The 13,819-nt window shown below is 38.6% G+C and overlaps 1 protein-coding gene across 1 annotated transcript in view; it reads right to left on the reverse strand.

The window, feature by feature from the left end:
* Nucleotides 1-1,666: 1,666 nt before the first annotated feature.
* Nucleotides 1,667-13,819, reverse strand: part of SPOCK1 (SPARC (osteonectin), cwcv and kazal like domains proteoglycan 1) — a 556,485-nt gene continuing 544,332 nt past the window's right edge. The window contains exons 10-11 of the mRNA XM_059917154.1: nucleotides 5,619-5,756; nucleotides 1,667-5,159 (exon numbers count right to left, since the gene is read on the reverse strand). Of these exons, the coding sequence (XP_059773137.1) occupies nucleotides 4,969-5,159; nucleotides 5,619-5,756 (329 nt within the window). The 3' untranslated portion in view covers nucleotides 1,667-4,968. The remainder of the gene's footprint in view (nucleotides 5,160-5,618; nucleotides 5,757-13,819) is intronic.

A 13,819-nucleotide genomic window follows, 5' to 3' on the forward strand; every position in this document is an offset into this window, starting at 1 on the left:
TGGCTCACGTTTGCTAGGAATTGTTTTTAAAGAAGCCTTGCTGACTCCTATTTTCATAGGCATATTCACTCTATATTTCATTCTATCATTTTGATGTTTTAAGGTTTGAAATTGAGGTGTTAATGGGAAATTTGAGTAGAATTATCTAAATGTCAGGTGACTTTTTCAGAATGGAATCAAAACCTGCACTTGAAACATAGACCGGGGCTTCTCCAAGTGGAGGAGTTGGTTGAAACCACTGATGTAGATAAGATTGTCTAGAGAAAGCATGTAAAATTAAAGAGGAATGGGCCAGGGACACAGATCTGAGGAACACCTATATGAACAGAACTGGGTGAACAAAAGGAAATACAGGAGACCTAAAAGGAATAGCCAGAGAGGTAGGATGAAAATCAGGGAATGATGGATATGAGAAACCAAGGAAGGTGAGCTTTAAACAAGGCTGCAGTAGCCGTTGGTGTCAACTATGATATCCATCAACCTATACTGTAACAGTTATTTGTCTTTTTCAAGGAGATAACTTTACAGAGCAGGACCCCCTAGGTCTTATTCACTTTTCTTGATATATTCCTAGCACTGAATGTGGTGCCTGCCCATAGTGGCATTCATCCATCCGTCATATATTAATCTATATATATACAAATCTTCTAATTAACCTTAAAGTCTTGTTGAATGAATAAATTTTGAAATCTTCCTCTTTCCTTGAACCAGTTTGTCAAAGCAAATCTGAAAACTGACCCAGAATTTTGAGAGGTGCTGGGACGTTTTTACTCACGCCATATAATTAATATTCCTTTGGTCCTGGCCTTTAATGGACAGAGGTGGCTTCCATGAAGACACAACTTGAGGAGACATGTGGGGTTTGACTGTAAATCTGATGATTTAAGAGGAATTTCGGGAGTGTCCACAAATGCCAGCTGCTCTTTAATGTACCCTGTACCTACCCTGGAGGCTTCATATTGGCCACTGTTCTTCTGACCTTAGTATTTTGTAGCACCTTTCCTTGAACTGTCAATCTGTAAATTGTCTGTAAGATGCAGTCCATTGGGTAAAGAATTAGAATTATTCATAAGATAGTTTCTACCTCGGCTGGTGGTGAAATTACTCACTCAGGGTATAATTAAGTCATGGATACCCTGGCTTTAATGTGGATAAAGGTGGAAAGGAAATAATTCCTGTTCCAATTTGGGTGTTTTCTGATGTTTGACAAGCATCTGGTGTGTTCAGCCATAAACTGAGCACATCTCAGAGTCCCTGTAAAGGAGTTTTTTTTTTTTTTTTTTTTTTTCCCCCCAAGAGAATTGGAGAATAACTGACTGGGGAGGGAAGGAATAAGAAGAATTGAAAAAGCGTAAGGTTGCAAACAGGATGACAACAGTGAAATCTGATGGATAAGGACTAAGTAAGAAAGTTGTGGCTTGAGAGAGGAGAAAGCAGCAGAAAGAGGGGTCGGGTGAGAAGGTTCTAGGCTGAGGGGGCACAGGGTACGGATGGGCCAGGGTGTGCTGGGAGGGGTCAGGACAGGCTGGACCACCAGCAGGTTGGCCTCACAGAGGGCCCTGCATTGGTGATCCCCTTGACCTGCCCATACTCTTCTCCAGAGGTCATGTGTGGACATGGCCTGGCGAGTGCACGTGCAAGCTAACAAAATACAAACACTCCGATGTTGCAGACAAATTAAAATTTATTGAGACAGACAGAAATGCACCTACCCAGGACTACAGTTAAGCATTTACTATTAACCAAAGAGTCGTGTTCACATTCCAGATAAGTCTATGTGGGAAAGCATTCAGAATTTACTAGGTTTTTCTACTTCGCTATTTCATCTACAATAGGGACAACAAACTGACACTCAGGATTTGGAGGGCTCTCATTACAATGCTACACAATGAACAGAGACAAACATCAGTGACTTTGAGAAAAAGGTATAAAAAGACCAAAACCACCCACTGTAGAAAGGGCTCTTGGATGTTACTGTACAGTGTGGTCAAGGTAAAAACTAAACAAAACTGTAGATGGCATCCCGTGAAGAGGAGAGGGGCAGACCTGGACAGACGTGCTGTCATTCACTGCTGGGCGTGCGAAAATGGGCATAAAGGAGGAGGACCTGATATAATACCTCGAATTCAGTATGAAAGTATTCCCATGCCTAGAATGTTCGTGGAAACAAAAAGACAGTAATATGGTAGACAACTAACCATTGTGGAAGAAAATTCTGGGGCTTAACTTAGATGCCAAGGAAATGGTATCAAATAAAAGAACCATTTATGGAATAAGAATAAAACTATTTACTAAGGAGGTTCCAAAAATGAGCCAGTGAAATTTCAACTCCATATCTGTCTCCAACTAGGAAATGATTGTCACAGTACTATTTTTTTTTAATCAAGATTTTTATGTATACTCCATCACTAGCTAAAGGGCTCCTGCCAAAAAAGAGGAAAGCAAAAATTCTTCTAAGGATGAGGTAACTAAAATATCAAATCTTTACTACTTATGCAAAGTACCTTTAAAAAAAATCTAATGCTGTCTTGCCAAAGTGAGGCATGAAAAGTGGCGTTAACGTTGCTCCATTGATTTTGGGTTCCAGTCTTAGGAGGGCTTTTTATTTAATATTTTAATGAATCAAAATATCTTCTTGGAATGTCCCTGAAAATGAGCATCTCATTACCTTCCTGGGAATTGACTGGTGAGCACTCTTCTCCATCATTAAGTTAATGCTAAGGATCTTTAAGTGTCATCTTAATTTGACACTTGTCATAAGATAATTAGGCAAATTAAAATCAGTGTGGTTCACTCTGTTCCTAGAAGTTTCTCTAAGTGAAATCAATTTGTCGATTTTAATTTGTTCTCTTGTGCATTTTTCCAAGCTCAGAGGAGATAGTAACCATGGTTTTCTTTGATGGTCTAAACTGAGATTTTTTTTAGTATGTCTCGATTCTCTTATACATTCAATTGTAATTTAGCTGCAATTAAGCACCTGTTTTCTAAATTATCATCTCAGAGTTTTGTTCAAGTGAGAAAAAAAAAAAAACAACAACTGAAACAGAGGTGAAGGAGTTGAGGTCCCAATACAGAGCTTGCCTATGGTTATCCGATACCTAGGGTCCTGGCTGTACTCATGTCTATCAGGCCAAATGAGTTTGCCATATCAAGTAAGTTCATGTCCCATCTGAGCCAAGTCCAGGGATAATGCCACTGCGTCTGGCCAATGCAGGGATTGGAAAATACTAGTCTGAGGTGGGCTGGTAAAGTATAAACAAATAGTTAGTTTGGAGCGGGGGCTGGTCAGCTGCCTCTGTAATCATGGTTTGGCTGAGTATATTTTTCGCCTGAGTTTATGTCGTCTCCTTGTAGACTGGCTGGAGTGCAGGAAGGGAAGAAAAACAAATGTGGGCAAGAGAGCCTTGCTGGCTGGCTGATGAGGGCATCCATGTGGGTGGAAACCAGGTGGGGCAGGAGCTTAAGGCCCTGTACTGAGCTAAATGGGGCCACTTTGAAGACTACTCTTTGGTACTTGTATGGGGGCCAGCTTGATAGGGGGAGAAATCCTAAAGACTATAGAGATGATGACCCTACCAAATTTGGAGATAGACTCTAGTCATGAGTTAACTTAGGGAAAAGAAACGCAATGGTAAAGGGCTTTCTTTATTAGTACCTTGACACTAGTGTCGGGGAAGGGATGAGGGCAGGACTAGCTCTTTAAAATCTAGCCCTAGCTTCCCATGTGCTGTCATGGAGTTCTTTCTAGGCCTCCAGCTGAGATTCTTTACAAATGATGAGCGATCAAAAATCTGTAGAACTTTTATAGCCTCATCATGATGTGTGGATAGAGAGCGGCAAAACTGAAACATTGAGTTAAGCATCCTGAATTTTCTTCAGCTAAGGAACAGCGAGGGACTGTCTTCTCAGAGAGCAGAGGGTATGTGTACATGCCTTAGAAAAAGCCCTTGAGTAGGTAGGAAGGGAGGGGCCTGCCGCACACAGGACTGCTGCAAGCCCGAGGGGGGCTTGAGCTGAAATGAGAGAGATGGCTTGTGAAGCTGCCCACGTGGGAGTCGCATGGCTTCTGCGGGGAAAGCAATTTAGGCAGACAGAGGCTTATCCAAATCAAAGAGGCTTCCAATGACTCGGCTGCCACAGACGGAAGCAGCCTCCTCAGTCTGCGGGCTACAAGTGCCAACTGTTAGTGCAAAAAAGGACTCTGATACACATTTCCTATTCCAGAAATGATGATCCAGGTCTGGACAAGCTGACAAATGTGTAATTGTTTTTCAAATGAGTTTTTAATAGATACCCAAACCCTTTTTTTCTGACAGGTGTGTACAGTCTCTTCTGTACGTACTTACGTGTTTATGTACGTACAGAGAGAAGCATATAGACACCTTTTCTAATAAAGGAGATCAGTTCCCCAAAAGGACTCTTGACTGAATTAAGGCTGTTGTTTGTAGGAAGCCAGATCGAGTAATGTGAAAAACTAATTTGTAATAATAGACCCCAGGGGTGGTGGGGGGCAGGGGGAACAAGGTACAGTGCGGTGTGTTTTCCACAACATCTACAGGACACAAGAAAAGCACTTAGACACGGTAAGGCCGGGAACCATGCTGTACTAACCACCAGTGTCGGTGATCGCAAAGGGTCTTTGACGTTTGAGGGTAGGGGCTCCCTGCGCTGTCAGAGTCCCACATAAATCACATGCTTGTTGCAGAAAACTCACGGGAGGGAAGGAGGCTCTAACTCAGCCAGCCTTCCCCTGTCTAAAAAACAAAACACAACACCCTTTTTCCCACACGCCGTATGCAAAATCAGAATGCTCCGGGAACAAGGAGTTGTCTTCCTCCGAACCTTAGGTTGGGTGGAGAGGGCAACAATGGAGAAGAGGCCGTGTGCCGTGGAGTCTCAGATACAAATGCAGGAACAGGAAGTGACTTGCAGTGTTGTGCGGACCTCGTGTCCTCCTCCTTGTGGGGACTACCATATGTACCCGACCTCGTCTTCTTTCTCGTCGTCCTCGTCCTCATCATCCTCCGTCACTGCCCGGGCGTGCACCCGCAGCTTCCCCGCTTTGTCCTTTGGTCCCAGCTCCCATTCATCCTCTAGGTCATCCAGCAGGACCACAGAGCCGCCACTGCCAAAATCCCCTGAAGTTTCCTGCTCCTCTTCTGAAACATCATTAAGAAGGAAGAAAAGGTCTGAGGTTAGTTTCTGCTTATGCCTCACGACTTGCTTAACTGTAGGGCAGAATCATGCAGTTCACCTTCTGAACATGAGAGCATCCCTGTCTACCTGGCATGGACCACAGGCTTTATTCTGATATGAGCCCCAGAATTCTTGAGATGTTTCTACCTTTTTGGGAGGTTTATCTGAGTCGCTCTTTGCCTGCCACCGTTTCTGACTGTCAAAAACTGTTGTCCAGTTCATTGGTCATAGTGAGCTCCTGGCACTCGGAAAACTAGCTATGCATTATCTCATGTGATTTCAGGGTTACTTTATCTCCATTGTAACCTCACTCACTGTAGACCATAACGACCTCTACAAATTCTTCTGCCCAGATCCTCATACAGTGAGTACCTTTGAGTCACCAGAGGTCATCGGGGGCTGCTGCAGAAGGGCTTACTCACCACAGCTCACAGCACCCTGTTTCCTGGAGCCAGCCAGCTCGTTCCCGTATTTATCCACACACCAGCACTGCCCTGTGCTGCCGTGGCACTGCGTGGCTTTGTAATAGCCCTCCTCGTTACACCGAGGTATGAATGCTCCTGGGAGAACGAAAGGTGCAACTTGAATCAGAGAAGTGCACAGATACTTGAGTTAATGCCCTCAAAAACAGACAAGAGGGCTCACACATCAGACAGGGTATTTACTGCAAAGCCAGCGAGAAAGAATGGCATGCTTGGTTGTTACCTAATCAAAATTACAGGGCCCTAGGACTTGCTCAAGGTTAGATAGGATTCCTTCTTGGATGAGTTCTCTTTTTCCCTGTGGTTCTACTCTTATTAATAACTTTTTATTTCAGAAGTTTTTCCAGTTTTATTGAAATGTAATTGACCTATAACTGACACACAGCACTGGATAAGTTTAAGGTGTATAGCGCAATGATTTGACTTATATGTTGTGAAATGATTACCACAGTAAACTTAGTTTACATCCATCATCTCATATAGAAAAGATTTTTTTCCTTGTGAGAAGAACTCTCAGGATTTACTCTTAACAACTTTCATATCTACCGTACAGCAGTGTTAACTATAGATATCATGTTGTATGTTATATCCCAGCACTTATTTATCTTATAACTGGAAGCTTGTACCTTTGGACCACCTTCATCCAATTTTCCCACTGCCCATACCCTGCCTGTGTTTACCACCAGTCTCAAAGTTTGTTTTTAGATTACACATACAAGTGATCATACAGTATTTTCTTTCTCTGTCTGACTCACTTCGCTTAGGATAATGCCCTCAAAGTCCATCCATGTCATCACAATTGGCAGGATTTCCTTCTTTTTTCTGGCTGAATGATGTTCTTCTCATATATATATATAAAAACATATATGAACTTCTTTAGCCATTCATCCATTGATGAACGCTTAGGTTGTTTCCACATCTTGGCTAATGTAAATGATGCTGCCATGAATATGGGTGTGCAGATATCTCTTTGACATAGTTTATTCATTTCCTTCAGATATATTCCCAGAAGTAGAATTTCTGGATCATATGGTAGTTCTATCTTTAATTTTTTGAGGAACCTCCATACTGTTTTCCATAGGGCTGCACCAATTTATAATCCCAGCAACAGTGCACAAGGGTTCTCCTTTTTCCACATCCTTGCCAAGATTTGTTATCCTTTGTCTTTTTCATGATAGCCGTTCTGACAGCAGGACCTGATATCTTACTGTGGTTTTGATTTGCATTTCCCTGATGATTAGTGAGGCTGAGCACCTTTTCATGTACCTGTTGACCATTTGAATATCTTCTTTGGAAAAAATGTCTGTTCAGTTCCTTTGTCCATTTGTCAAATTGAATTATTTGTGGAATTTTTTGTTTGTTTTGTTTTTGCTATTGAGTTGTATGAGTTCTTCATATATATTGATATTAACCCCTTATCTGATATATGGTTTGCAAATATTTCTTCTCATTCCATAGGTTGTCTTTTCGTTTTGTTGATTGTTTTGCTGCGCAGAAGCTTTTAAGTTTGATGTAGTCCCACATATTTTTGATCTTGTTGCTTGTGTCTTAGGTGTCATATGCAAAAACTCACTGCCAAGGCCCATGTCAAGAGCTTTTTTCCTATGTTTTTTTCCTAGCAGTTTTATTGTTTCCAGTCTTACATTTAGGTCTTTGATCAATTTCAAGTTAATTTTTGTGAGTGGTGTAAGATAGGGGTCTAGTTTCATTCTTTTACACGTGAATATCCAATTTTCCCAGCACCATTTATTGAAGAGACTGTCTTTTGAATATATTAGTTGATTGTATATGTATGGGTTTATACTGGGCTCTCAATTATGTTCTGTTACTCTATGTGTGTATTTTTATGCCAGTACAACCTTGTTTGTTGACTGTAGCTTTATAATACAGCTGGAAATCAGGAAGTGTTCTTCTTTGTTCTTTCTTAGAATTGCTTTGGCTATTTGGGTTTTTTGTGGTTTCATATAAATTTTAGGATTGTGTTTCTATTTCTGTAAAAAAAAATGCTACTGGGATCTTTATAGAAATTGCTTTGAATCTATACATGACTTTGGGTACTATAGACATTTTAACAATATTAATTCTTCTAATCCATGAATATGGGATTCCTTTCATCAATGTCTTACAGTTTTCAGCATAGAGATATTTCACCTCCTTGGTTAAATTGTATCATCTGCAAACAAAGAAAATTTTACATCTTCCTTTCCTTTAATGTGCTGCTAGAGAATTTTTGCATCTGTATTCATCTGGGATATTAGCTTGTAGTTTTCTTTTCTTGTAGTGTTTTTTCTGGCTTTAGTATCAAGGTAATGCTGGCTTCATAAAATGAGTTTGGGAGTGTTCCCTCCTCTGAAATTTTTTGGGAAGAGTTTGAGAAGGATTGGTGTTAATTCTTCTTTAAATATTTGGTCAAACTCACCAGTGAAGCTATCTGCTCTTGGTCTTTTCTTTCTTGGGAGATTTTTGATTATTGATTCAATCCCCTCACTAGTAACCGGTCTGTTCAGATTTTCTATTCCTTCCTGATTCAATAACATTAATACTTGAGAGAATCGTAGGATTTTTTATCCTTTATATGCTTTTAATGAGTGGCACAATTTTTAAAAATACATCTTTGCTTTCCTGGAATAAATACTACTTGGTCATGATATATTGGATTCAATTTGCTGATCCTTTTGCATCTATGTTACTAAGTGATAGAGGCATATAGTTTTGTTTCTTCAATTTCTGTATCAAAGCAACTAATTTGTAAAGTGATTCAGGTATTTTTCTTTTTCTATACTCCAGAAGTTTTGTATAAAATGAGAATGATCTCTTCCATGGATTCACCCATAAAAATATTTTGAGCCTGGTGCCTATTTTAGGAGGTGACAGTAGTATTTTGATTTAAAATTAATGTGTTTTTTTTTTTTTTTTTTAATCCTGTTGGGTCTTCTTTTTCTTCATGACCCATACTCATAGTATCCTTTTCAACTAGGTTTTCGTAATTGCTGTAAGTTGGTTTATAGCAATGGTTTCCAAAGTGTGGGCCCAGGACCAGCAGCTGCATCATCAGTGGGAAACAAACTGCTTAGAAAAGCAAATTCTTGAGCCCACCTCAAACCTACTGAATTAAAGACTTTGAGAGTGGGGCCCAGCAAACTATGCTTTAATAAACTCTCCAGGTGTTTCTGTAGTTCTCAAACTGTGAAGTTTGAGAACTACAAATTTATACTATTCATCTATATTTGAGGTTACAGCCCATTTTTAAATTCATGAGAGTATTTGAGGCTTTCACATTGTCAAAGTTTTGTCTATTTGATTTCTTTTTGCTTTAGTCTTAACTGTGTTGTCCTTATAGCTTTTTGATTTGAAATTTTAGTTTTATTTTTTTTTTCTGGAAATGCATTTGAAGCTATGAATGTTCCTCTAAGTTTCATTTTAGTCGCTTCTCTGTTTTTGGCACATAGTGCTTTCATTTTCACTCAGGTCTAAATGTTTTGTATTTTTACTTTATTTCATCTTTGACAGATTATTTAAAAAAAAAAAAAAAACCCAGACATGTAAGGTTGTGTAACTTCCTTTTTTACTTCTATTTGTATTGTGTTGTAGAGAATGAATATCATCTCTGATACTTCTTTGAGATGTTTAGTTTGTTTTCTTTTGTGTAATCTATGACAAATGTCATGTGTGTTTGGAGAGACTGTCTATTCTATGCCTACGTACAGGAATACATATATAAAAATGCTAATGAATGATGTTCATTTTTTCTTTTGTATACTTGAACTGTAAGTTTTCAAGAAGAGGTATATTAGAGTCTCTGATTAGGCTATAGATATGACAACTCCTTGCAATTCTGTTACTTTGTGTGTTTTCTTTTTTTAAAATTTTTATTTTATATTGGACTATGGTTGATTTACAGTGTTGTGTGAGTTTCAGGTGTATAGCAGTGATTCAGTTATTCATATACATGTATCTATTCTTTTTCAAATTCTTTTCCCATTTATGTTATTACAGAATATTGAGCAGTGTTCCCTGTGCTGTACAGCAGACCCTTGTTGGTTATCTATTTTAAATGTAGTAGTGTGTACATGTCCATCCCAAACTCCCAATTTATCCCTCCCCACCTCCACCTTTCCCCTTTGGTAACCATAAGTTTTTCTATGTCTGTGAGTCTGCTTCTGTTTTGTAAATAAGTTCATTTGTATCATTTTCTTCGGTCCTGCATATAAGTGATATATGGAAACAATGGAATGTTACTCAGCCATTGAAAAGCAACATGGATGGACCTGGAGATTATCATACTAAGTGAAGTCAGACAGAGAAAGACAAGTATCATATGATATTGCTTTATATGCAGAATCCAAAAAAAACACTATACAAATGAACTTATTTGGAAAGCAAACAGACTCACAGAATTAGAGAATGAACTTATGGTTACCAGGGGGAGTGGGGGAGGGATAGACTGGGAGTTTGGGATTGACATGATCATATGGTTTTTATTCTTCACTTTGTTAGTGTGGTGTATCACACTGAATGATTTGTGGATATTGAAAAATCCTTGTGTCCCTGGGATAAATTCCACTTTACCATGGCATATGATCCTTTTAATGTATTGCTGGATTCAGTTTGCTAGTATTTTGTTGAGGATTTTTGCATCTATATTCATCAGTGATATTGGCCTGTAATTTTCTTTTTTTGTGGTATCTTTGTCCGGTTTTGGTATCTGGGTGACAGTAGCCTCATAGAATGTGTTTGGGAGTGTTCCTTCCTCTGCAATTTTTTGGAAGAGTTTGAGAGGGATGTGTGTTAGCTCTTCTCTAAATGTTTGATAGAATTCACCTGTGAAGCCATCTGGTCCTCGACTTTTGTTTGTTGGGAATTTTTTAATCACAATTTCAATTTCATTGCTTGTGATTGGTCTGTTCATGTTTTCTATTTCTTCCTGGTTCAGTCTTGGAAGGTTCAATTCTTTCTAAGATTTTGTCCATTTCTTCTAGGTTGTCCATTTTAGTGGCATATAATTGCTTGTAGTAGTGTCTTAGGATCCTTTGTATTTCTGTGGTGTCAGTTGTAACTTTTTCATTTCTAATTTTATTGATTTTCAGCCTCTCCACTTTTTTCTTGATGAGTCAAAGGGTTTATCAATTTTGTTTATCTTCTCAAAGAACCAGCTTTTAGTTTTATTGATCTTTGCTATTGTTTTCTTTGTTTCTTTTTCATTTATTTCTGCTCTGATCTTTATGATTTCTTTCCTTACTACTAACTTTGGGTTTTGTTTGTTCTTCTTTCTCGAGTTGCTTCAGGCGTAAGGTTAGGTTGTTTATTTGGGACTTTTCTTGCTTCCTGTGGTAAGACTGTATTGCTATAAACTTCCCTCTTAGAACTGCTTTTGCATCATCCTGTTTTCATTGTCATTTATCTCTCTCTCTAGGTATTTTTTGATTTCTTCAGGGATCCATTGGTTGTTTAGTAGCATATTGTTTAGCCTCCACATGTTTGTGCTTTTTTCCAGTGTTTATCTTATAGTTGATTTCTAATCTCAGCACTGTGGTCAGAAAAGATGCTTGATATTGACTGCAATTTTCTTAACTTTACTAAAGCTTGCTTTGTGACCCAAGATGTGATCAATCCTGGAGAATGTTCCATGTGCACTTGAAAACACTGTGTATTCTGCTGCTTTTGGATGGAATGGTGTATAAATATCATTTAAGGCCTGTGTTTCCTTATTGATTTTCTATCTATCTGGATGATCTGTCCATTGATGAAAGTGGGGTGTTGAAGTCCCCCACTATTATTGTGTCACTGTCAATTTCTCCTTTTATGTCTGTTAGTATTTGCCTTATATATTGAGTGCTCCTATGTTGGTTACATCTATAGTTACAATTGTTATAATGTTACATTTTGTTTTAAAGTTATGGGTATACCAATTGATGACATAACAACATAGTAAATGTAACATTTCAGCAAGATAATAATACCTCTTTCTCTTAAGAATTGAAAACAAAGTATTTGCTCTTGTCAGATTTTCTCAGTCTCTGTCTCATAATAAATGAGTTTGGCCCAGTCACATTTATGGTGATTACAGATATGCGTGTTTTTATATCTACCACTGTATTTTGTGTTTGCTATCTATCTTCCCCCTTTCCTGCTTTCTGTTGAAATGATCAAGTTTTCTTTATTCTGTCTTCCATAGGTTTAAAAACTATATATTCTTTTTCCAATATTTTTACTGTTACCTTAAAATATGCACTGAGAAGCATATTTTTCTTAATAAAGTCTAAAGTTAATCTATATTTTCTTTTATTCCTGAATAAACCAGACACATTTTTCTCACTGACCCCAGCAGTCTGAAATTTTAATTCTACCTTGATATCAAAACATTTTTATAGTTCATATTTGTTTAGATTTAGCAGCATGCCTTATTTCTTCTCCACATTGTATCTCAATAATTCCTTCTGGTATTGTTTGTCTTCTGCATATTAAAACCTTTAGTAAGTCTACGGTTAGTAAGCTTACTGAATCTGTGGTTTGAGAACATGTCTGTCATCACACTTGGATGATCACTGAGATAAATTTAACATTCTAGGTTCAAAGTGATTTCCTCTCAGCACTCTGAAGATAATATTTTCTCTTCTCAAATCAGTGATACCAATCTGATTCTCACTCAACTGTAGGTAATATTTATGACCGTTTTTAGTTTTCATTTTTCTTAGGGGGCATGTGTGTTTGTTTGATGATTGTGTGCTCATCTACTATGGGACAATTCTCCTCAGTGTAACCTGAGTAGTAACATTAATCAGCCATGTGAAGATGGAGGTTTCTGCTTACCACTGGCTTCTACTGCCTAATTTTATTTGTGATTTTTTTAGAGTGACTGTGTTTTTAAAGTGACCTTTTATTTCATAGAACAGATCTGGAAAGAAGAGTGGCATGGCAGACAGCAACCTCAGATCCAGCTGATTGTAGCAACTGCTCACCAAGCTATTCCAAGATGACCACATTCTCAAAGATCACAGCTAGGAAGTTGCCCCCAGAAAAATCCCTCCTAAGTGACAGGTAAGTCTGCTGGTGCTGCAATCAGAAGTAGTGACCATACTCTTAGTTAGTTGCTCAGCCAGCACCCCTGGTCTTGAGGGAACAGAAGGAAGGACAAAAAAAAAAAAAAAGCAGATGCTTTCAATAACCAAAAAGCAGAGAAGTTTTTGAGGACAAGTAGAAAGCTGAGGAAATGCTGATCCTCCTCCTTGAGTTGCAGTTGGAAAACAAGAGCAGTTAATAGACCAAAAAAAAAAGCATACTGGGTTGAGGCCCCAGGTTGGTAGGAAGCAGATGCTGCTCTATATCTATAATGTAATATAGAATTACCATTTTTTTCTAAGTAGGCAGTAATTATAACTGACTATAATTTGTTATTGCTAGGGATCTGAATGCCCCTGAATACACATGTGTTATATTAGGAGATTTCCCCATGCAAAAAATAATTTGTAAGCAGAGAAATGGTATTTTTATGAGTCAGCTAGAATAATATCCCTATGTGGGGAGATGTGGTAAAGTGAGCTTTAAAACTAGGTGGGCTTCACAGTAGGAAAAAGATAGGCCTTTCATTCCTGTGAACTGGGGAAAATAAAAGATGAGACATTTTATCTGAGGCCACCTACTTTAAAAATATCTCATTATCAATGAAGCAGTAAGAAGATATCCATGCATCCAAAAATAGCACTCTCTATTAGTTCTCTTAAGCACATCACTCAAACCCAAAATAACCTCGCACATGGAAGAATCAGATCCTTGAGCACAAGTCCTTGCACTGGAGGAAAGCCCAATGGAAAAGAGATCCAGAAAGATGCCTTTATGTCTTCAACGCTGGAGAAGAACCTACACTCAGGTCCAGATCACAGTGACTTTGGAGTTCTTGGTGAGCTGAAAAGGGTGTTATCAGAAGTGGAAAGTCTAAGGCAAGCCAGTGAAATAAGTAATTTTCAAAAGTAGAAGGAAGGAAGTAAGATGCACTTTGAGGTGGCACAAACATCAGATGAAGAGGAATGGCCAGACTTCACAGACCAATCTGCAAAAAACGTGCCCGTTTCCTTCAAGAAAATAGATAAATGCCTGAAATGGCAGGCTGTTTAGGGGGTGAACCTGCTTCTGAATGCTTAACA

The sequence above is a fragment of the Balaenoptera ricei genome, chromosome 3, assembly GCF_028023285.1.
Source record: "Balaenoptera ricei isolate mBalRic1 chromosome 3, mBalRic1.hap2, whole genome shotgun sequence".
Taxonomy (NCBI): Eukaryota; Metazoa; Chordata; class Mammalia; order Artiodactyla; family Balaenopteridae; genus Balaenoptera; species Balaenoptera ricei.